The 25,449-nt window shown below is 32.8% G+C and overlaps 1 protein-coding gene and 1 non-coding gene across 2 annotated transcripts; both read right to left on the reverse strand.

Annotated features, from left to right (window-relative positions):
* Positions 1 to 343: 343 nt before the first annotated feature.
* On the reverse strand, positions 344 to 2,508 carry LOC111888296 (nuclear transcription factor Y subunit B-1). The gene is made up of 7 exons (XM_023884446.3): positions 2,283 to 2,508; positions 1,900 to 2,140; positions 1,579 to 1,708; positions 1,064 to 1,069; positions 889 to 969; positions 715 to 779; positions 344 to 626 (listed from the first exon to the last, which is right to left on the reverse strand). Exons 2-6 carry the CDS (start codon positions 2,121 to 2,123, stop codon positions 723 to 725), a joined length of 498 nt encoding a protein of 165 aa, XP_023740214.1. The 5' UTR covers positions 2,124 to 2,140; positions 2,283 to 2,508; the 3' UTR covers positions 344 to 626; positions 715 to 722.
* Positions 2,509 to 24,168: 21,660 nt separating this feature from the next.
* LOC111888312 (small nucleolar RNA R71) lies at positions 24,169 to 24,275 on the reverse strand. Its single transcript, XR_002849159.1, has one exon. It is a non-coding gene; the product is annotated as a small nucleolar RNA R71 (small nucleolar RNA).
* Between the last annotated feature and the right edge of the window lie 1,174 nt (positions 24,276 to 25,449).

Raw genomic sequence — 25,449 nt, forward strand, 5'->3', positions numbered from 1 at the left:
TTCCAGGGGAATGTCACTGATTTAATTTGACTCGCCATATTGTACTTCTCATTTAAAACTTTTCAAGATTAATAATATTCCCAAATTTCTCTTTAATACCTTAAAAATCTAAAAGAAAATGCCTGTATCTTTTGCGACTTAGTATATAGAAAATAAAACATTCCGTATCTCATACATTTATTACTAATTCTTTGAACAATATGCATTTTGTAATTTTCTACGGGATTGAGGGACACGTAACAAAATGTTGAAAAATATTATATTGAAGTATAAATACAAAACGACCCAACTACTTTTAATATTTATACGACTTCTGAGTGAGTTGTTTCTAGGAAAACAATCATTTACATGTTTAAAAAAAGAAGCATACTAATTCAAATAAACAGTTAATACATCAATCAACATACACAGCTTACAAACTTCAACATAATAGCACTAAATCTCATCCCAATAAAAACAACAGGGGATAAACAATACATTTTTTTTATATATAAGACTAATATAAAAGCCTATATAATAATATTAAAGGTACCAATCTCTGTTTACTGACCACTTACTAGCAAACTATTGAATCAGTAAACAAGAATCTTCAAAGTCCCACACTTGTTCCAAATACACAAGTGAACCTGCCAAATATAAAAGTGTAACATGATTACAATGCTTCTATTATCACTTAGCCAATATTATAAAAAGTGTAAGGAAGAGAGATATTACTTAAAAGTTCAAACATGTGAATTCAAAAAATTCATTCCTTGCGAAAAGGATCCTTGATGAGTGTACTGCAAAATTTATACACCAATTAACATTGGTCAGGCTCAATGCATGTCAAACACAGTACAACCTATTTTGTAATGTCATGTCAGGGCCTAAGAAGTGAAGGTAGGTTACCTGTGAATTTGGAACAAGCTGAGTTCCAACTGTATCTTTCTTGCTTGATCCATCACCCCTTGCAGAACCCTTTGTATCACCCTAAAGTAAAAAATAAAAATAAATCAGCTATTTTACTGATTAGAAAATATCTCCATAAATCATACTCGGATTTAATGTAAGTTTGTTCACGTACCTCTAACTGCGTATAGATAAGTATTCCATGTAAGCATCCAAGAGAAAAGAGAAAAAATTATGTCAGAAAATCAACTTAATATCTGATAACAACAGAAATAAATACAAAACAAAAGCATTCATTTGTAGTACCAAGAAAATGAACAATATATTCTCTTCAACATAATGATCGCAGCTTGATGATTGAATAAATTCATTGAAATTTTGATTTTAAATGCCTCAAATCACATAATTTATGACAATAAACTCTTTTGGAAAGATTATCGGGGACAATATTTAAAGTATAACGGCTCTTTAGTGAAAGTAACAATGTGTTTGACAATAATACACTTTAAATGAGCAATGTAAACACTATATTGTAATGAGAAAGATATAACATAGCCTCATTCTTGTTCTTTAGTACAATTTTAAGGACGAAAGGCGAGCTGAAATTATATGAGCATTCAAATTGGATTGAAATGATTGTAAGGACATGAAGGTAATCTTTAACTACATGACAGTTATAAAACGTTTTACCTCTCTGTATCTAGACAGATAAGCCTTGAGGGGATCAATGTAATCTTCAAAACCTAGTGTAGCCATTGCCCAGAGTAAATCATCACCATTAATCGTCTTCCTCTTCTCTTTTTGACACTTGTCGCTGGCCCTACTCAGGGAATTGGAACATAGAAAAAAAGATCAATTATCGAGAAGTTACTGGCTAAATAATTAAGGAAGCTTCACTACAGTTGCTAGAACACTTGCTCAGTTCTATATAGTGCTATGAATGAGTGAACAAGTATGCATTCGAAATATGAGTGTGCTACAATTTGTGTGAAATGTAATGGATGTACGTACTCGCTAGTAACGAAACTGATGAACTCAGAAACGCATTCCTGAACAGTGTCTTTAGCATCTTTAGCTATCTTCCCGTTAGCAGGCAATGCTTTTTTCATAATCCGGCTTATGTTAGCGATCGGGAGGAACCTGTCCTGCTCCCTGATGTTCGAGTTCGACTGAGGACTCTGTTCACCGCCGCTTTCGTGACTCCCACCGGCGGGACTCCCCGGACCATCCGCCATGACAGCCGATGAAAACCCTAAACATATCAGCAATCGTCACCAGAAACAACGAAAGAGCACATAAAACATCAATTAAAAAAGAAAATAACAGAAATACGCCGACAGTGTAAGGATTCGTTGTGCAACAAAAGGGTTGTGAAATTGGGGATTTCGACATACCTGAAGAGAGACAAAATTGGAGGGAGGTAGGAGATTTGTATTTGGCGCGCGAAGAAGGCGAGAGATCTGATTGGGTTGATTTTATGCAGAGATCGGACGCTGGAGAAGAGAGATTGTTTTGAATTTGTGATTGGATTTGGATTGTTTGAGATTCGAGAGCTTTGGAAGATCTTTTATTGGAGCTCTTATGCTTTTGTTTTATCTGCACCGTTCGTTCTTTTTCCCCAAACCAATTTCTTTTTGCTTTTCATTATTACTTTCATTTCATAATCCTCCGCTTTTTTATTATTTTATAAAATTATATCTTTCAACAAAATCCATTAAATTCACGGAAATAACACTTGTTATAATATGCTGGATTCTCGTTAAGGAGACACTAATATTATACTATGCTTATAGAGGAACAAAAAGACATAACAAAATGAACGTTTTGAATATGGAAAGTAAAGAAATAGGCTATTACAAGATATTCATGTGAGTTAGGGCATCTCAAACTCTACGTTAAAAAACCTTTTTTACACTATAAATTATATTATAATACTTCAACACTATACTATATCTAACATTATATTTAGTGTTGGATTTCAATGTAACAATGAATATATTGTTGAATAAAGAACAATATATTTAGAATATATGTATAATGTAAATAAATATTAAATAATATTAAGGATCGGAGATAGTCTTACTCTACTTACTAGATATTGGTTAACATTATGAATTTATGATAAGGTGTAAGCAAGTTGTGTTTTTTTGCTTAGTTGCTTAAGTTCGGCGTTTTAAGAGCTTCATTCCAGCTCTCAAGCGAAAAGAAGTTGTGGACTTGAATTGTAGCATGGACCTCAGTTAATAAAATAAATGAGTTCAAGCTCAAGTTTCATAAATTGAATTGTTTTGTTTGGTTACATAACCTTTAGTTTTCACCGAAAGATTTCTAGCAATTATTTTCTGGATTATCCTTCTGAGTCAAATGAATTTTCTTAACCATTAGTTGGTATTTACAAATCGCTATTTGAATCAGTATTATAAATAGTCACTATGGTTTAGAGCTATAATATTTTATGAACCTTCAAATCATATAACTTATACTAGTCGCACATGGTTATACACACACACACAAAAAAAAAAAAATAAATAAATAAATAAATAAAAATAAAAATAAAAAAGAATCTTTTTTATAGGAAAGTGGTCGTTATTTTGTTTTAACCATATTGTTTTTGTTTACATATACTCTCCGAGTCTCTTCCAATGTTAAGTCACAAACTCACGGTTTCCTCATTCTAATATTGTTCATCTTAAAAAGTTTAGAGCAAAAATTTTCCGAAAAATTGTTTACTTTGAATTACTTTCTTATATACGGTGTGAATAAAATATTTCTTAAAAATATTATGGAAGATGTAGATGTAAAATCATTTTGAAAGAATATTGGTTTTGTTTTAAATTCTCTTATGCGCACCAACTAGGGCGTTTCTAGAAAAACAAATTAGGCTATGCCGTAATTAAAGTTAGACTTGAAATCTTCGAAAAAGACAACATTTAAAGTTTGAACGATAGACTTATCAAATATAACTAAGGATTTAATGCAAAAACAGATTTATACTTAATGCAAAAACAGTTATTATAAATCGCAGCCTATTTTTCAAATTTTGTTATCTAATAGCATAATTATACATACAATACCAGGTGGTTTCAAGCCGTGTTCTCTATTGTTTCCACCTTTAGTCACCGATCAACCGCCCCGACTTTGTGCATAGCGCTAATCCTCTGACCCCCACTGCTCCACCGCCTATCTACTCTTTTCGTCCCTTGCATTACCCTCTTCACTGATGCTTCCAGAAGATTTGGGTTCTCTCCGCAGTCGTCGTTTTCACATCTCCGGTTCTGCACTCCTCAATTTGCCGTCTCCGGTGATCCCTTGACGGAGGCAAGTCCGACGATGCTTTGTCACAAGTCGTATTCCTTTTCGATTACCTTTGGTGTCGACTCAATTGCTTATTACGTGTAATCTTTTATATTTGTTCCTTGCAGATGAAGAATTCCAAACGACAGTTTCTCTTCAATCGTTTGAACTTACCCATCCCTTCGTCTCATCTTCATCGCTTTTCGCCTTCTACGATTCTAGGTATGTCTAATTCTGATGAAACTGACATGTTTTTCCTTCGATGGGGAAGTATAAGCATAAAGTATTCAGGAAAAAAAGAACGAAATCTTAGCGACCGGTTACGAAGAATAAATCGATCATAGAACAAAAATTGTTTAAAAGGTCTTAATTTTATATGGATTTGATGGTTTCTGATTGGAGATGGACGGCAAGGAATACAAAATCCTTAGAAGGATCTAGAGATTTTTGTCAAAGCCCTAAGGAAGGGGTCCATGGACTTGCTTAGGCCCTAAGCTAAGGAATTAAGGTTTCCACCTTAAAACCCTAGCTAGCCTCAAGTATAAATAGAGCCCTTGGCTCATGAATTCGGCCAACCCTTTGGGAAAACCCTAGAAGAGCCGATTTTGGAGCTAGTCACTCTCTATCCTCTCTCTCATAATCATCCTCTTGCTTTAGTGTGTTTATGAGTCATTAGAGGTACTACACTTGTGGTACTTGTTCTCAAGAGCAAAGGATCTTCAAGAATTGGCTGTTATTACTATATAGCAACAAAGATATATGATCTAATCTTTTTTGATTTCGATTATTAGATGGATATTAGGGTTTTCTATTTGTGTTCAATAGTTGTATGTCTAATAGAGAAAACATAGATCCAAACTAGGGTTGCATGCACACATAAGATTGTTTGTATAAAACCCATCATAAACACTCCTCGTACGCCCAATGTACTCATTGTACGAACAACGTACGAGGCCGAGGTTCGTGATCATTCCCTCAGGGTACGCTAAGCGCACGCCAATGTACGTCCAACGTACTGCCCTTCCCACTAGTACGCCCCAAGTATTAGAGTTCCTTCTTTAACCCTAAAATACTCTGAAGGCCATAAATTATTCGTTATAAATCTGATTATCCTTATATCCACGAAAAAGTAACGAGAAACTCTACAAATTTATCAACTCATACTTTCCATAAAATCTCCTAAACAAAAATATAACATCCCGACTCCCAGGTATAAAATTAAATTAATTTATATTTATTTTGACAAGACAACTCGACGAATTGGATTCCCCAACTCGTCGAGTAGAGATTGAGATAGTCGCGTGCTTTTTAGAGTCAACTCGACAAGTTGGAGGACCCAACTCGACGACTTGGTTAAGGTTTTCCCTGATAGTCTGGATGCATTACAAACTCGGCGAGTTAGTGAGACAACTCGGCGAGTTGAGTTGGATTTCCCGATTTTTCAAAGGAACGATGGAACTCGACGAGTCGCGTAGATACACTCGACGAGTTGGGTCAACATAGACTGTTGACTGGAGGGTTGACTTCCGTTGACTTTTAGAGTTTGGTCAAGTTATGGACTTAGGAGACCATGGAGGGGTAAAATGGTCTTTCACCCTTTCCGAGAGTTAGTATAGGAATAGTCGAACATCCTTGGAGTTGTTATTATAAATTGTTAATTAGAGATGATTATGATATATGTAGGCAGAGTCTAGACCTACCGTTGAGTACGAGACATACTTGCTTACTTACAAGGTGAGTCTTCTCACTATACTTACCTGAGTGGTAATACTGTGTGACCGGAGGGTCTTATTCGAGTTATTGATTGGAGGGTCTTATGTGCTTATACTGGGTTATGTGATATCATGCATTTTATCTTTGTGATTTATGTTGTATATTATTTTTGTGCTTTATTGAGTTAGGACCGGAGGGTCCAAACCGAGTTGTGAGGCCGAAGGGTCCTCACTGGGATACCGGACAGGAGGGTCCAACCCCGAGTTGTGATACTGGAGGGTCCTTATCGAGATATAGCCATGAAAGGCTAATTATTTGCGTGTGATATTTTGGGGAACTCATTAAACTTCGTACTTACAGTGTTGTGTGAAATGTGTTTCAGATACATCTCATGATCGCGAGAAGGCGCGGGCATGATTGTACACACCAACTTGAGATTATGTTTTGAGGATTTTGGGATATTGTCAAACATTTTGTTGTCTTGTGATTGAACAACTTATGAATTTGGGCTTGAGAAATGTGAAGCTGTATTTCATGTGGTTTTAAAAATGAAAATTTTATTTGAAAATTTAGAGTGTTACAAAAAACCCAATTTCCATAAAACCAAATCCGAACGCTCGAATCATCCACATTACATCACCCACACTCAAATAGGTAACGATTCGGAATAAGGCGTTACACTACTCATGATGAATGTGATTTCTACATATAGAAACAATAACCTCTATAACAAAATGAGCAATTTCAGCCACTTCATTCACATCCTTCTGGTTATACTTCATGGACAACTAACTCGTCAACCTTAGTTTACCATTACAATTATTGCACCTTGATTAGAGCTTATTCTTACTACCACCACCACTTTCCTTGAATCTTCTGGTTTTTGAGTAGTTCAAATAGTTCTTTGCATCCATTCTGACTACCATGTCAACATTTAAGTCATATATATATATATATATATATATATATATATATATATATATATATATATATATAGGGTTGGGTTATTTTGTTCTAACTATCTATTGTGTGCATGTAGGATTGATTATGGACCAATCATTTTAGTTATTTTAAGAAAGTAATTAAAATGATTGGTCCAGAATCAATTATACATGCACACAATAGATAATAAAAACATTTGAACCTAACTCTCTTTCTCTCTCTCTCTCTCTCTCTCTCTCTCTCTCTATATATATATATATATATATATATATATATATATATATATATATATATATATATATATATATATATATATATATATATATATATATATATATATATATATTTGTCTACTACTTTAAGTTTCATCCCTCCTTATGGATATTTGATTGTGTTGCATCTTATCATATGTCATTCTTTATATCTTGTGTTTGGAAATATGCTCGCTATCTCAACATGTTAATAACATAATAGTTGCATGGGCCTATACGAGACACGCTCGACTCAAAATTGTATAGCAAGAACCATAAATGAGAGGGATTAAATTATTATTTTTTGAAGTGTAAATAAAAAATTATTAATTAATTAATTTTGTGTTTATTAAATATTAATAAATAACTATAAATTAATTATTAGGATTAAAATCTTATTGTTCAACTAAAAAAGTTATATTCATTATTTATTAATAATTAATAGATAATTGTAAAAGATTATTATATATGATCAAATTATTAATTACACATCCGTACCAAATTAACTATTCACATTTGACTTTTGAAGTTTTTATTTTTCAACTTTGACCTTAAATAATTTTGTTTTCGATAAATAATACTTAATACAGAATATATGAATGGATTGTATTTAAATTTTTTTTTCATTTTTATAAGTTTTATCAAGTAATATATAACATAAATACAAATATTTAAGGTCAAAGTTGGAAAAAGAAATTTCAAAAGTCAAAAGTGAATAATTAATTTGGGACGGAGAGAATATTAATTCAATTATATAATCTTTGAATTCAAAGAAAGACTATTTTGAATCAATGATAAGATCTCATATCTATAAATAGGGGTAAAGACCAAAGGTGAGGACACACCCCGAAACCTTAGAGAAAATTTGGCCTTCCTTCCTCTCTATCTCCTAGTTGATGTAGGTTTCTCAGAGAAACCCGCTCCTGGTCGTTTTCAATCAAGTTTCTTCCTGACTGAGGTGTTCTTGCTTTCTTGTTTTCTAAAGGGTACGATTTTGTCAGTGGGATTTTGGTTTAATTGGGCCTTTGTTTCCATTAGCCTCCATCACAAGATAACCCAAAACCTTTCTTGATAAAGTCAGTTGCTTGTGGTGTATAAACTGGATCTATTGGCATGTATTAATTGTTTGATATGTATTTACTTTCGTTGTCTATATTATCTACGTTATTGCTAAGAAACATTGTATCCTATGTCACTCATTCATTTTATGCATGGAAGTTGCACATTTATGCCACTAGAAAGTGTTAGTTATGTTCTTACTCCCTACATATCAAATGTTGATGTTTATTATATTCTTAAAATTGCTTTAAATCTTTTATAAATATCGTTAGTTGTGTAACTATGGTTTTTAGGTTTTCGTTTTTGATTGTCTTTGTTAATTACAACACATATAATCTCACAATGTTTTTAGGATCAACATTAGGCTAGTGCGATTTATGTTTGGATGAACTCAAATTATTTGATGTTGCTGTTTCCTATGTTGATTCATTTTATTTTCATTTGAGTTGTCTGTCTTCTTATTTTTATCTATAACATTCTTGTTTTGGAAATATATAATGCTTATGATTTATATAGTTCATAACTTATATACAGGCTTTATGTCATTTGGAAAGCTATGACATTTTTTACTATAATGGTTGTAAACTAGAAAAAAAATTCAGTTCGTCCTTTTATAAAAATGTCTCTTGTTCGTTTGCTCATTTTTTTTTCTTGTGCATTAAGCGAGTCTACATATTTTGTTTTGTTCATACACGATTACCCTTGTTATACTTGGGTTTATGTTAAAATGTAGGCATTGTTTTTTTTTTTTCTAATAACTTTAGATGATGTGAAAACACTATATTCCTTTGTCACGAAGTGTTTCCGATATAACTTAGGGGAAAATATTGTTGTAACAACTTCACTTGGTTGATTGTGTCTAATGGTATCATACATCAATCATTGTGTAACAACATATCTCAATAAATTGGTGTTGCTAAAAGAAAACATCTCCTTTTTTAAGATCCAATTCCATAATTTAGATGATTTCTTGTTTATTGTACTTGTGCTAGCCTCCTGCTATTTGTTTATTATGTATATAATTTTATTTATTATTTATATGATTTTCCAAGCTCTATTAAATATAAATGGACACTTACATACTATTGTCTCTTCAACTACATAAATTAAATATCATAACTATTTTATTGAATTTGACTTGATAAAAATCAATCCATCACAAATTAGAATCAAGTTTTTCATATCTAAACCCCATTATTAATAGTATAAGATGACAAACGTCCGTTGCGACTAAATTACATCATTCTTTTATGTTAGGCCTATACTTTAAGTGACGTGAATACATAACTAAATTGTAATGTGTACATTATTTAGAAGAAGGGAATATTCATTCAAAAAGGAAAACTAGCAAAGCATAAAACGATCAACAAATCACAAACCAACAAGAGAATAACACCAAACATGCCAGTGTAAGTTAAACATTTTCACATAAAAATTAATCCAAGAGAACAAAGTTACCTAAATATCACCCGTTAGCTTTAAGGATCAATTTTTTCCTTTTCTAAAACCTCTTTCGTTCCTCGCCTTTCACAAAAACCAACAAACCGTGACAATATGATATAAAATGACTAGTGGTAATCGAAAAGGCTGCCACCACAGAAAAAAGTTCATGGAATGAATTCTTTGGCCCAAAGCCCACAGAAAAAAGATCCACTCCCATGTCCACCAAGTCCTCATTTATCTTAGTAATATTTATCCATAATCTCGGAATGAATTTGTTGGCCATGGGGAAATTGTCATGCCTGATAATTTTATGGATGACACGAATAACATGGGACCATACCCCCTTCCTATTCGTTTTAACTCGCCAACATTATTTGGAAATTAAAGCCATATTTTTAAGGTTCTAAGACATCGAACCACATAACCACCCTACTTTTAGGCGACACCACCTTATGCCAAGCGACATAATTGATTTTCTTTTTAGTTTTGTCTCCATCCCAAAAAGAATTCCTCTTATTGCCTTCCAAAATGTCGATGGTTTTTTTGGAGCTTTAAAAAATATGTAAATAATAAAGTGGTAAGTTCTTTAGGAAACACTTGACAATAGTCGATTTTCCTCTGAACGAGATAGTTTTTTATTTTCAACAACTTAATTTATATTTGAACCGATAGGTAATCGAATTCCAATTACGATACAGCTTCATATTGTCCCCGAGTTGAACACCAAGATAGATGAAAGGACGAGAACCGACCCCCCATTGAGGATTTTACCCATATGAGCTAAGTCCAAGTGACCAACTCCAAAACCAAACAACTTATGCCTCGTTTGATAGATATCTTTCCAGGTCCAAATAGATCTTTCTGACTGAATGAAACGGAAAGACTGTTTGATATGCACAAAAAATACGTATTTTCTACTAAAATATGTATTTCCCAGAAAGTCTCAAAATCATATCTTTCGAGTTGAATAAGTTGGAAAGACAATTATGCCTCAAAGGCTCAAACCCTTTCTTTTTCTTTATTGGATTATTAATTTCTTTTAAATAATTTTTTAATTTTTTTTATTGAATTATTTCTTTTTTATTGGATTACTATATATTAATAAATATTACTTTTAATATAAAATATTTATGTATTAATTAATATTATTTTATTGGATTGTTAATTTCTTTTAAATAATTTTTTTATTTCCTTTTTATGGATTAATTTTTTATTGGATTATTATATATTAATAATCTTATTTATAAATATATAATATTTATATATTAATAAATATTACTTTATTTGTATTATTATTTTTTTAGTAATTTTTAAATCATTTTTATTGGACTGTTTTTTTTACAACACCACCATCATTTTAATATATTTAAAAAAAATTCTATTCATTCCACCATTATCGGATATAAACCGTGTCAAGAATCACACATTGAGTTATAAAAGAAATAGAATGACTAGAAAGAATAACAATGTAACATAAACTTGTAAAACAATAAACTAAAAACAACTTAATCGACATTCTATTTAGGTTTTTATATGATTATTGTGTAATTTTAATTTTGTATAACAATTTATATGTTTTTATAATTATTCATCAATTTCATCTATCATAGTATAGAATAGTGTGATAATACTGTTATTTTTCATCATTCAACACAGCCAATCAAATATACAATCAAACAACATGGTTTCTTTTTCAGTCAGAAATCTTTTTTATAAAATATTTTTCCGGACAGAAACTATCAAACGGGACCTTACTTTTAGAATAATTTACCTTGAACTATAAAACAAGATAAAACATCTAAAGATTTTTTTTAAGTTAATGAAGTTAATTTTAGATAGTTATAAGATGAATATAATTAACAGTCATTAATACATCAAGGAAGACAAGATAATGTCTTCCTGAAGGGAAACTATATGGAATAAATGTTTGTCATGAACGGCTTCCATGACAATATTTAGCCCCTTTATGACCAGAACAAAAATAAAAGGGTGCAAAGGGTTACTTTGCCTTACACATTTCAAGGTCACGAATTGCTTTGGAAAACAATTGGTGAGAATCAAGGCATGTCTGGATTTAAGAAGACCAAAAATGAATTTCACCCATTTACGATCAAAATCTATTTTTCCATAATAGAATCGAAAAACCCCCCAAAGAGCCCTGATAAACTATATAACATATATGTGCTTGAAAATCTTTGTACCATCATAATCAAATAACCAATGCAATTTTTTCAATAAACAAGTTTTCTAAATTGTAATACATCGGATCCGGAATAGAAAATTTCAAATTATTACTTATATGAATCTTGACATTTTATAAAACGTGTAAATTATTTTTATATGCAAGTTTATATTTGCTAAACATTATTTTTATATTGCTTATAAAAACAAAAAAGTTATATGTATGCACCAAAACATTTTTGACTTGTTCCAACCATATTTATTAAATATGAAAGGGAACATGGTGAGTTCGGTAGCATATGGCTAGGAACTACCACCAGCCTACCTCCGCCGGCTGCCACCCATCCTCTTAAATTCACACTTCATTTATTGCAACTTCGATCCCTTACCAAACTTATGTGCCATCCCTTACATCATTCTTCCTTTATCTAAACATCCTCCTCGTACAATCCATGTATTTTAAGAAATAAATACGATCGACATAGTATTTGTATATGTATCTATGACTTTTCATATATATTACATCAGAAATGGGAGATCTCTTTATTCCATTCTTGTTATCGGATCATGCACTGTCTGTTATATTGGTTTATCAGCCTTGTAAAACAATAAGCAGTTTCATGAACTCTTTTGGCACTCATATGCATCTTTTGAACATATCATTACGTACACAAATCTAATAGAGTTTGAACATGATTTCAATATTGAAATATGATATTGATTTTGTAAAAAAAGATTGGACGCTTATGAACTCTATTTTCGCAAATTTGCATAACATAAATTGTTATTGAAAATTAACTAATAACTAATAAGTATACATTATAACTGTTGTGTTTTAATGAAAATTTTAACTTTTTAAACATGAACTATAATTTTTGCTTTTGTAAACCATAAAAATTAAGAGGAAAACATCTTAATTACAAGAAAAAAACATGATCTGTGATCATGTACAACTAAAAGAAAAAATTGTTTTAGATCACAAATAAAATAGTAAGAATATAACTTGACTAATTTGAGATGAATTATGAAGTAATGATGTTTTATAAGACTTCTTGTAACTTGTAATATTCGATTTTATGTTGACTAGACAAAATTTTGAGGCTTGATTATATAGTAAAACTCATGAAGTGTTATTGGATCATGTTAAGTTCATACGATCCTAGTCGGGATCTTAAGATCCAACTATAAATCTTGTTTTAGATAGATTCTAGTGGGATCGGAATTGTTTTTAGCTTATACTATCTTAAAATCGTAAGATCTTAAGATGAAAATCAAGAACTTATAAACCAATAATAAATTTATTTAGTATACATTATTATCTTTTCGATATGAAGGTTGTAAATAGCCTAACTAAGTAACCGACACAAAAGAAGCATATATATGTGTAGCATGTTCGGTGCACGTATTTATTAGAAAAAACATGTACCGAAAGGTTTGCAAAATTTATGACATCAAAAACTTACAATCCCCCCCCCCCCCCCCCCCCCCCCCCCCCCCCCCCCAAGCATTGGATAGTTATATTATTATGGGTACCCACTTAAGCATTTAAATTTTCTTTACGTGTTTTTTTTGAGTTTATAATTAATGATTTTATGGTGAGGAGATAACTGCGAACTATTTATTGCATATATATGGATCCATTTTTTTTTTTGGAAGCAGGGTTTAACTCGAATAGCATTCGAATAAAAAACACGGATTTATTTTTGTATTACCAAATTCAATAAAAAAAAAACGCCTCAAAAGTCAAACCAATGTCATATGCTTTTTTTTTGAACGGCAATATGTCATACTTAGTATTGTTCAAACCGACTTCATGGATAAAATTAATGCACCATTTCCAAGGGTTTTTTTTTTTTTTTTTTTTTTTGTAGTTCGAGCTTGAACGACCTTATTCTATTTATAGTCGTGGATAACAACAATTTCATTTCATGCTTACGATATTAGTAGTATCTATTTATCATCTGCAAACATCAGTTGCGTAATATTTTTTAAAAGATAAAGCGAGTAAAGGGTGTCGTTTCTAATTTATGTAAATAACTAAATTAGATATGGATATTACAGTTGGACTACGAATGCGATTAAGTGAAAGTACCTGTCTGAACATAAACTTGACGGATTTTCAAAACTCAGTTGTTCAAAGAATTTATGAATTAGAAATTATTCAACGTAAAAAAAGTTTAATGCCAAATCGAATTAAATGAAGTACCCTTACACGCCAAATTAGTCATGTTGGGTGGCTATGAAAAATTTCTAAGTTATGTTGCTTGCAAAATAATATAGAAATTAATATGAATTTGTAACTAATTAATATCATAATTAAGAATGAAAAAATAGACTATACACATGACAGATAGATTTCGTTTGATTTATCTACTGATGACATAACATGGCTAATGTACGTCTTCACTCTATGCATGAACAAATACGTCATCGCATATGTTTCATTATCGGATTTGTAGCATACTAGTATATATGCACAAACCACAACACTCGGTTTGAATTACATTACTATCAATGTTGGTTTCGGTCATATGATGTAAGTTATTTCCAACATTTAATTGATGGTGCCATGTATTTTGCCATAAAATATATTTTCCTAGTAAATATATTAGAAAGAGGATCTGATTTAGTATCAAATTAGTAGTTACACTATTTTAGATTGCTATTAATTCGCAAATTTGTTTTACCTGCGAGTTAGTTTCTATAATAATAATAACAACAAATTATTTAATTAAATACTTTTAATTACTATATTTCAAGAAAGACCTATACTTTTCAGTAAAATCATTATAAATTTTCTGAAATGCAAGGTAACAAAAGAATCATTTACACAACAATATGCCAAAATATGAACAATCAAATATGAATAGTCAAGAAAGCCATATTTTCAATTAACAATAAGGAGAAAATTATTTAAACGGTTAAATGCAGACAATAACAATAGAATTAGGGTAACTTTAACATTAATCAACATACTTTAAAGATATTAATCATATTATATCATACTTTTGTTGGAAAATCCAACTTAGATCAGAAAGATGACAAACTAAACATCTTAAAACATTTATGGATGGATGTGCTAGCGGTTAAACTACCTTAAATGGCATCATTTTACCATACTTTTCACTTGAGATACCCTTTTTTGGTGGAGGAAAAAAATAGCGATGGATTAATATAGAACATCGACGAACAAACATATTAAATATGACAACGAAATCTTGTTGTGTAGAATTGTAATTAATTTAAATTCATATAGGCACCACATATGAATCTCAACATCTAGTTCGGTTGATGAGTTGAGACTTTGCTACCGAAGACATGCTTCATTACCCCAAACTATCCGGTGAAGATTCCGTGTCTTAGTTGGTGAAAAGATGATCAATCAAAGACTTCATGCTAACATATGGATATTCAAGTACTAAAGATGTTGGAAAATTAAAGGAGTAAAAGACTTAAAAATCTAAGTAATGAAAAACAAAGTTATGGGCTCAGCAAAAGTCAAATATAATTGTAAAGGTTCTAACTGGTGGTACAATGATTTTTTCATAATACATCTCTTTCTCAACAAAACAAACTCATGTGTATGATTATTAATGTAAACATCATAATAAGTTTGATGTCACTTACGGTGGGCAGTTTGTGGTCGCAAGTCATTTGTTCCAATAATAAGTTCAATGGTGATGATAGTTGTTTGATGTGTTGAAGTACTTATCTTCAAGTTCATATTGTTTAGATATGTGTTTATATCTTTTTCAAATTAGTCTTTATCTTTAGCTTATTATATAAACAACTAGGTGTGAAACCCATGTATTACATGGGTTTAACTAAAAAAAATTAAATATTAAATTTTAACAATTTGAAAAGTTTGAATTTATAAGAAAAATGAGAAAAATTTTGAATTATTAAAATTAATGTGGCTTTAATGTATTGAATACATTACATATATAAACTCTTTCTAATAAACACCTTACATATATATTACCTTACATATTAAATGTATAATTTTAATTTAATAAATGAAAAATACAATAAAATGACAAGTAGAAAATAAAAAATTTAAAAATTCTAGAAAATGTCATGTGTCCAAATGAAGGAGAAGAGGACATGTGGCAAAAAACCTTCATTTATTAGAGTAGATTGTAATTGGTTTTTGATGAGATGTAGCGTCACTCTTTCATAATTCTTTCTTATCAAGTTTTATATGATATCAGAGTAGCTGGAAATCCTAGTCGAAATTACCTAGGCCATAACAGGATTTGTTGATGCGTCTTCATCAAAGATGCCCATTGATATCACGTCTCCATTCTTCCTGACTCCCAATGATCATCCATGCTAGAATTTCGTTGGAGAAAACTTACTCCATGACGGAAATTATCGTGATTGGAAAAATGAGATGACAAATGCATTGTTTGCCAAAAACAAGATGTGTTTCGTTGATGGCACAATGCTGACGCCCAAAGAAGATTATGATGAGCTGATGAAAGGGAGAAGATGTAACACAATGGTTCAAGGATGGACGATGAGTTCAATGGAGAAAGAGATCAAGAGCAATGTCAAGTATGCAGCCACTGCACGCGACATTTGGGTGGATCTTGAAGAATGTTTTGGAAAAGAAAGTGCCCCTAAAGCATAGGAACTGAGAAGAACCATCACCACCATACGGTAAGGAGATATGTATATATGTGCATACTACACGAAGCTTTGGAGTGTATGGGATGAAATACAATCTATAAGTCCTACACCTCCTGTGTTTGTAGAGGCTATAAGTGTGACGTCAACAAGGAGTTCATGAAGATTTGAGAAAAAGAAAGGTTATACGACTTTCTAATAGGACTGAACGATGAGTATAGCGCTGTCAAGACACAAATCTTGAGTTCCACTCCATTACCGGCTCTTGGCATTGCCTACCATCTGGTGAACCAAGATGAACAACAAAGAATTGTTGGGATGAATCGACATTTCGGTGGCGATGCGACAACCTTCCAAACTACGGGTAAAATTGGTCCTAAACCCCGAAGAAAAGAGATCTCACAAAACTCAACCACGAAAAAGAATTAAGATCGTTGGTGTACTAATTGTCAGAAATTTGGTCACACCATGGATGGTTTCTTTGAAATTATTGGCTATCTAGAGTGGTGGAACTGAAAACAGATGAAACCTCAACACAACAAGAAAAAAAACACCATCAAAGGTCGCTACTGCAATAACTGATAACAATGCTACAATGGGGATAACAAAAGATGAATATGAAGTCCTTCTCAAACTGTTGCGGACTAACTAAGTCGCATAAAACAGCAAAAGGGCTTATCCCACCGCCAACATGACAGGTAAAATCACTAAAGCAAATAATTCTTGGATTATAGATTTTGGGGTTGGTAATCATGTTACACATCGGGAAAATTGGTTAGAAAATGTTAAAATCAAAAGTGATTATACGTCTGTGACTATCCTCGATGGTGAGACAGTGGAGGTTAAAAGGGTTGGTGATATACACTTGTCTAAAGGTTTTAGTCTTAAGGATGTTTTAAGTGTGCAACTTATTGTTGGTCAGTAAGATTACATGAGATCTAAATTACTCTTTAACTTTCCTACCGTAAAAATGTTTTGTATAGGACTTACCTTCGAAGAACCTGATTAGGATGGGTAAAGAAAGGGATGGTCTATACTACCTTGAATTATTCAAACAAAACGAAGTGGTCATAGCAGTATAGACTAAAAGTGAAATATGGCATAAGAGATTTGGACATGCTTCTGATGGAGTCCTTAAGAAGATCCAACATTTAGAAAATATAAACACTATTAGTCATTTTTGTGATTCATGTATTCGTGAAAAACAAAGTAGATTACCTTTTCCTGTAAGCTTTGCTAAAACTTCTAGTTGTTTTGACTTAATTCATGTTGATATTTAGTAAGGGTGAGCAAACCCAAACCAAGAAACCGAGAAACCGATTAAAACCAACGAAACCGAAACGAAGCAAACCGACGGTTAGGGTTTGAATTTTTTAAAAACCGAAAAATTGGGTTCGGTTTCGGTTTTTACCCAGAAACCGACCCATACTTAAAACCGACATACCTCCCCAAGAAACCGACCCATCCAACCCAAGAAACCGACCTATACTTGATTGTTTTTTGGTGTAATAGACTATTTTGGGTTTTGGGTGTAACTTGTAATACACTATTTGTTGTAAGACTCATGTTTTTTGAAGTATTTAACTTAAATTTGGTATTTTTTGAAGTATTTAACTTTTTGCTTCATTCATGGAAAATGGGTTAAAACCCAAAACCCATGGGTTTAAACCCAAAACCCGTGAATGTATGGGTTGAAGCCAAGAAACCGAAAAACCGCCCAAACCGACCTCAGAACCCGGGAAACCGAACCGACCAGAAACCGATCCTATTGGGTTCTGAAAACCAGAAAACGACCACTTATGGGTTGGGTTGGGTTTAGGTCCAAAACCGACCCAAACCGACCCATGCACAACCCTAATATTTAGGGTCGTTGTAGACATGCTTCTATTGATGGTGCACATTATTTCTTGTCTATTGTTGATGACTTTAGTCATGGTGTGGGGGTATATCTTATCAAAACTAAGTCTGAAGCAACATATTTTTAGCCATGTTTTACAATATGGTGGAAACCCAAGTTGGAAAATGGGTAAAACGGATCCGAATTGATAATGGATATGAATTTAGATCTCAACACATGTTGGACTTTTATATGAAGCATGGAATCTTGCTTGAAACATATTTCCCATACATTCTACAGCAGAACGAAGTTGTCGAGAGAAAACATCGACATCTTCTTGAAATGGCTAGAGCTCTCCGATTCCAAGGTTCTCTTCCAATCGATTTTTGGGGGTGAATGTGTTTCCAAGGTAGTGTATGTCATAAACAAACTACCAAAACCGGTTTTAAATAACAAAACTCCTCATGAAATATTATTAGGAAAAGAACCTAGTTACAGTCAATTTTGAGTTTTTGGATGCTCATGACAGTGTTGGTAAGGCAGATAAGTTCCAAGAAAAAGGTAGAGCATGTGTATTTCTTGGATATCCTAATGGAAAAAGGGGTACAAGTTATATGATTTGAAGAGTCATAAAATGTATAACAACATGATGTAACCTTTGTTGAAAACATTTTTATGACATCCCTATTTTTACAGCCAGAAGATGCCGATTTGTTTATGTTTATTAAATCAAAGTATTCTTTTAAAATGATTTATTATGCGAAATTTGTCCCGAAAACATGATAATAATATTATCAAAACATTTTCAAAGAAATGTATTTTATTTATAAAACTCACGATGTTATCATCAATACAGAAACATGAGCATACACGGAGATTTACAATGTCTCAGTAATATAACGGTCTATATTTATTTGAATCTCTCATCATGCATGTAACTTTGTATTGCTTCCTGTGATACAAAGAAACTGAGTGGGTCGGGTTGAGAAACCTGGTGAGATACATAGGGTTTTCAACCTACAGTAATATAATTAATGTTTTTAATCATCAAACAAACAATTAACCCAATTACTCATCCCCGTTTTCTTATTTATTATTCCCTAAGGGGTAGTCCTAAGGGTTATCACCTACATCGCGTTTACCTATCATCTCCTACATCACATTTCCTTATATGTTTATTGCTAAGGACTTTTCCTAAGGATCATCGCCTACATCACATAAACATTATTGTTTCGAGGATTACTCCCCCAATAGTGTCTAATAAGGGTTAGAGTATAATCACATGAATATGTAGTTACTATATCGCCTGAAATCATAATTCATCACCTACAGGTTATGAGCATTCTAGTGTTTCCACATGACTTGTTTAGATTAGTCAATGGTTGCCATATATACTCTAGTAGATGACTACATCGCAACATTGCAACTTGCAAGTCAAGGTGAGGGCATCTCCTAGTCATCTCCAATTTATCATCACCTATTTATCATTACGTGTCTACCATCACCCATCTATCATCTCCTTATCTACCATCCCCTATCACTACCCAACGCATATTTATAAGTGTATAATTAAATCAATTTAAATGTCATCTCATGTTATTTTATCTAACACATTATATTTTCGGCACAAATAATAAGCACATAAAGCATGTAATTATCTAGATACTTCATATCTATGTGTAATAAAGTGGATGACTGATAATTTTGACAGTGCTTCACTTTGTAATTTGAAAAGACAGAGATTCCTTTGAAAAAAAAAGTCCAGAAATTGCACTCGTAGAGCTTCTACTTGCTAGTCATTACCATTTCAGGGATCGCAGGGCTTCGCCGTAGACCAAAACTAAGGGAAAATGGGCTAAAGTCGAAGGGACTCAAGAGAAATGAAATGGGAGAGTGTGTGGAATGAAATGAGGGCTGAAGCTCTATTTATAACCAAATTTCGGGTACACGGTGTGCAAAAGGAGTGCACGTCGTGCATCTTAAGGCTACGTCTCCCCAGACACTTTGTGTTATGTGTCAGGCTCTATGTAGTCTACGTTTTCACCTTTTAGAAGTGCGTGTCATGCACCTGGCGCGCACTGTGTGAAGCGCAAATCGCAGATTTTATAAATTCCATAACTTCTTCATATAGGCTCCATTTTTGAAGTTCTTTTTTCCACGCATAGCTTTCGACAAGTACTACAACTTTCCTTTATGCTCCATCGACTAATTCAAATTTTATTTTTAGCCCTTATTTTTATATTATTTAATGAGTTTGCAAAAATCATAACTCACTCGTACGAAATCTGATTTTGGTGTTCCTTTTACCAACATTCCTATCTTAAAGAGTACTATGACTTTCATTTTGGTGACTTTACCCAAAATTCAACCATTCTCTCCGTACCTCTTAACGTCACACATTCCTTGTGCGTGGCTGACTTTTATATGTTTATCAAGATACAAGTCCTTACCATGACGTTCTGTATACCAAAGCAGACGTCCAGTGTACCAAGACAAGAATATAGATAGAGAAGATTTAGACGCATAATTCTCCTTATTCCTCCAAAAAATCATATGTCAATTCAAATACTGTAATTAAATTCTTAGAAACCTGAATACATAAAATTTCCCTAATTCTAGGTCTACAACAAACCTTAGATCTAATCAGATAATAACATTTTAAACAGACAACCTAAGGTATGCTATAATTCATTTAGCACATAAAAGCAAATTATGTATCTTATCCTAAAGTGAACTAGTGCTTGTGTTAATTCAGATGTACTACCTAAAATGTAATTAGACACTCTCCTCACGATCATCACTAGCATTCTATTTTAAGTCTAGAAATCCTACAAATTCTAAGTTTGCTTAAACTAATGCTCTGATAACAACTGTGACATCTGATATGTGCATATTTAACTATATAATTTATGCATGTTCCTAATACTTTTAGCTACATTTTGGGACAAAAGATGCTTATTATGTTTGAAAAGGTGTTTTGTAGCAGCAAAGACTTGCTCGGAACAAAAAGGAACTATACGAGGAACTGGAATCAGGAAACGGGAGCTAAAACAAAAGAAGAAGAAAAGATGACTGAAGACCACACCGTGGTGCTCTCTAACACGACATGGAAAATGGAAGTTCATGAACAATCACAAGACTTGAAGGATATGGGATAAAAACGCGAACCATGTCATGGTAGATGTCAAACATGACATAGTGATCCGATTTTGACAATTATAAAATCCCGAACATTAGGTCGAATCTAAAGGGGTTGTAATCGGTTTTCTGAGGATTATTGCGAATAAGAACCCTTAGAAACCCAAAAGAAGATCGAAATTCAAGTGGAGCTCAAGGATTGAAGAAGATTTAGAAGATCTACACATGAATCTAGTTCGTTTGCCTATCATACTCTTGTCTAGTTTAATTTACATGGATATATTCTGTTTTTCTGCTACAATAAGAGGCTAAATACCCTTTACTTCTGTTTGGTGAAGATGAACTTGATCCATATGTGTTGATTTCGATATGTGGATTATTATATTTGATTTTACTTGTGTTTGATATATATAAATCCTAGTATGTTTAGTTCTACTTTATATTGCTTATAAATCAGATCCTGTGTGTTAAATGATCATATTAATTGCATGAATTTTTCTCTTAATTGTTTATGACCATTAGATAATTAGAGCTAGGATTAATCATATATTAGATTAAGTAATAAAAGCTAGTAACTTTAACTATGTTAGAGAGCACAATTAAGCATAATTTGTGCTTGGTTGCTTAACTTGATCATAGGAAAGTTACTACTATCATCCATAGTCCAATTTATGCTTATTATCAACTTGGTGTTTAACTTGTGCGTGATCATTGCTTTGTCATTCATAAATTGTTAGGCCTACATATTTGATCATAATAGCTAGTAAATTGGTAATCAATATAATCCATCCACTAGAAATCAATCATAGGAGAAGATGAAATCGGATCTAAGCAGAAGTATTCTTTTAATTCTTGAAGTTGATTTATTCTCTTTGCTTTATTAATTGTTAGTTGATATTAAGTGTTGGATTAGTGTCTAAGTCCATAACTATTTTGGTATGTACTTGACCCGATGGTGCATGGTCCTTTTGGGTTGCCTTCACCGAAGCAACTTGATAGGATGAATTATGGAGAGAAATGATTAAATATGATTTATTAATATATTATGAGAATAATATATTAAAGGAGAAATCATATTGTTTAATTAATATTAGTCAATAATTAATTGGTAATTAGTTTTGTGACTAAAAGAGATTAATTAAACTTAAGGGACTGGAATTGTAATTATAAGATAATTGCAATTTGGGCCATGGATTGCCTTTTATTATAAGGTGGATGAATTCTAATGGGGTAGCCCATATGAAGTCTCCAAGGCTTTAAGAAAGGGCTCCATGGGTTGCTTAGGGCTTAAGTATCCAAATTAGGGTTTCCTTGTTAGATAACCCTAATAGCCTCACTATATATATAGAACCCTTAAGGCTCAAAAACGTGTACAAGCAACCTTCTAGGGTTTTCACACGTTTTGGGCAGCCTCCATCCTCTCTCCTCTTCATCCTCTTGCTTATGGTGTTTGTGAGCCAATAGAGGAGTGACACTTGTGACTCTAAGCCTTCCAAAGTCAATTCAAGGAGGAATTGGGATTGTTATTGCTACATAACAATCAAGGTAATATCTTAAACCTAATTATATGTTAACATTGATTTCCATATGCTAGAATTAGGGTTTATAGTCTTGGATTCAAAGCATGTACAATAGAGAAACCTAGATCCAAGCATTAGGGTTTGTATGAGCACATAGGATGTCTTATGACCAAAACCATCATTAAGTTCTACTAATCTTGTAAAATTAGTAAAAACCCTAATCATAATTTGTTTCTTAGTTTAATTAGAAGTAGTTAATGTATTTAATTGAATTCCGTTCCCTGTGATTGACACCCGACTTACTTGAGCTATGCTATAATCTGACTAGGTATACTATCTATAAGTGCATAGTTAGCAAATCAAATTATCTTATAGATTAAAAACGAGTAGGTACTATTAGGCACATCAAAGTTTTTGGCGCTATTTCCGGGGAACGACTTATTTGATTTATTGTTCAATTGCTTTGTTATTCGATCCTTTTTGTAGGGTAAACACCTCAACAAGTTACTCTGGTTGCATCAGTTTATTTTAGTTTTCTCTCTGAGGTGCAACCACATCGTGGTCATATCCACCACGTCGTGGTCTTATCTCAGTGAATTATTAGTTTTGTGATTTTTATTCGTTTTACGCATTTTTGTTTGTTTTGTTTTTATTGATGTGATTTATGACCCAAGGATTTAAAACTCCATTCGTTCCAACACTTCAAGATCCATAATCTGCTTTTCATAAAAAGAAGAACAAGAAATCCAATGAGTCAACAAGCACTTTTCAATTGGAAAAAGGATTTGAAAGTTTCGAGAGGACGCGTGATAAGAATGTATTTGGATATGAGCCAGAAATATCTACTGAAGAAATTTCAGACAAGGAGATAAAAAGCAAGGTTGAAGAGATGACATATATCATGAGAATGAAGATGGGGGATTACAAGAAGAAGATACGTGAAGAACATGGACCAGGTCTTGTTCCACCTGAGATACCAGTTTCCAGAAGTTTCGAGCTCAAAGGGCATATTCTATCAATGCTCATGGATATACCTTGCACTGGGAAAGAGTATGAAGATGCTTTCAAGCATAATGATGAAGTGAAGGACATTGAAAACTACTTCATTGTTCCTAATGTGCCAAGAGCAGTTGTGTTACTTAGGAAGCTTCCGGTGACATTTACCGATGAAGCTAAGGTTTGGTTGAAGTCACTCGCTCCCGGGTCCATTACTACATGGGAAAATCTTTGTGATGCTTTTATTGAGCAATTTAGTCCACCTTGGAAGATCTCAAAGCTTAAAAAGAAGATTGCTAACTTTTAACAAGAGGTTGGAGAGTCATTGTTTGAAGCATGGGAGAGGTACAAGGGCTTGCTTAGAAGTTGCCCTCAACATGATCTTAATGCTCAACAAGAAGTGTCCTTTTTCCATGATGGAGTGAATGCCACAACAAGGAAACTTCTTGACTCGTAAGGGCCAATGATGAAGAAGGAGCCTAAAACTATCAAATAATTGATTGAAGAGTTTGCCAAGAACTCACGTGAATACCATAACCCATGAGAGGATGTTACAAGAGGTAAAGGAAACGGAGGGAACGAGAATATGGTTGCAGTTTTAGAAAAGTTAGAAAATATGGATAAACGAATGACAAAATTGGATCAATCCATTCATGCCATAAGAGTTGGGTGTGATAATTATCGTGGGCCACATTTGACCAATGATTGTGATTTAGATGAAAACGGGAACAAGAAGGCACAAGTGTTTTACTCTAGTTGTGAAAAGTATGATGAAGATTGGAGGAACCCCAAGAAGGAGTGGCTATGAAGAGTACAAGAAGCAAAAAGATGAAAAGTATAGACAAACCGGTTATAGAAGCCTCAGAAGAAAGGCATGATGCTATTGATGCTCATGTGATAAATCATCAAGCTTCCATCAAGAATATAGAGACTCAACTTGGGTAACTAACAAAAAATGTTAATGAGAGGTTACCACCTAGAAATCAAGACAAAAATTCACAACCTCATGTAATGGAAATCTACACCAAAGAAGAGGTTCATTCTTAGCCATTTATGACACATGAAACAACTACCATGTAGCCCAATTCATGTTTGGAAAAAGAGAATTCAGAGCCCAAAGAGCAAAAAGCGAATCAAACTCTGATGTTTCACCATGTCGTGGTGACATGACCATATCATGGTCTCGAGAGGACAAAACAATTTCACCTCTTAATTCGTATCATCCTCCTTTGCCATTCCCATCTAGAGCAATCAAAAATTCTATGGAACCAAACAAAAGAAGTTTATGGAACAAGTGCTCTCACTCTCGATAAACCCCCATTCCTTAAATCCATGGCAAAGGTTCCAAAGTTTGAAAAAGATGTGATGGCTAATCGTAAGGATTTGGAAAAAGGCCTCAAACATAGTGCTTAATGAGTTATGCTCATCTTCTATCATCAATGGATTGCCGATCAAGATGGGAGATCCATGGCAACTTACTTTGCCTTGTGGATTTGGAAATTCTATTTCTATAAATGCTTTAGCTGATTCGGCGGAAAGCATCAACCTTATGCCTTAT

The sequence above is a fragment of the Lactuca sativa genome, chromosome 2 (assembly GCF_002870075.4).
Source record: "Lactuca sativa cultivar Salinas chromosome 2, Lsat_Salinas_v11, whole genome shotgun sequence".
Lineage (NCBI taxonomy): Eukaryota > Viridiplantae > Streptophyta > Magnoliopsida > Asterales > Asteraceae > Lactuca > Lactuca sativa.

Coding starts and splice junctions, on each gene's coding strand:
- LOC111888296 (XM_023884446.3), bottom strand. CDS start 2,123: ATGGCGGATGGTCCGGGGAGTCCCGCCGGTGGGAGTCACGAAAGCGGC. Junction 1,709..1,899: donor ATCAGTTTCGTTACTAGCGA/GTACGTACATCC, acceptor TTCCCTGAGTAG/GGCCAGCGACAAGTGTCAAA. Junction 780..888: donor AGCTTGTTCCAAATTCACAG/GTAACCTACCTT, acceptor TAAATTTTGCAG/TACACTCATCAAGGATCCTT.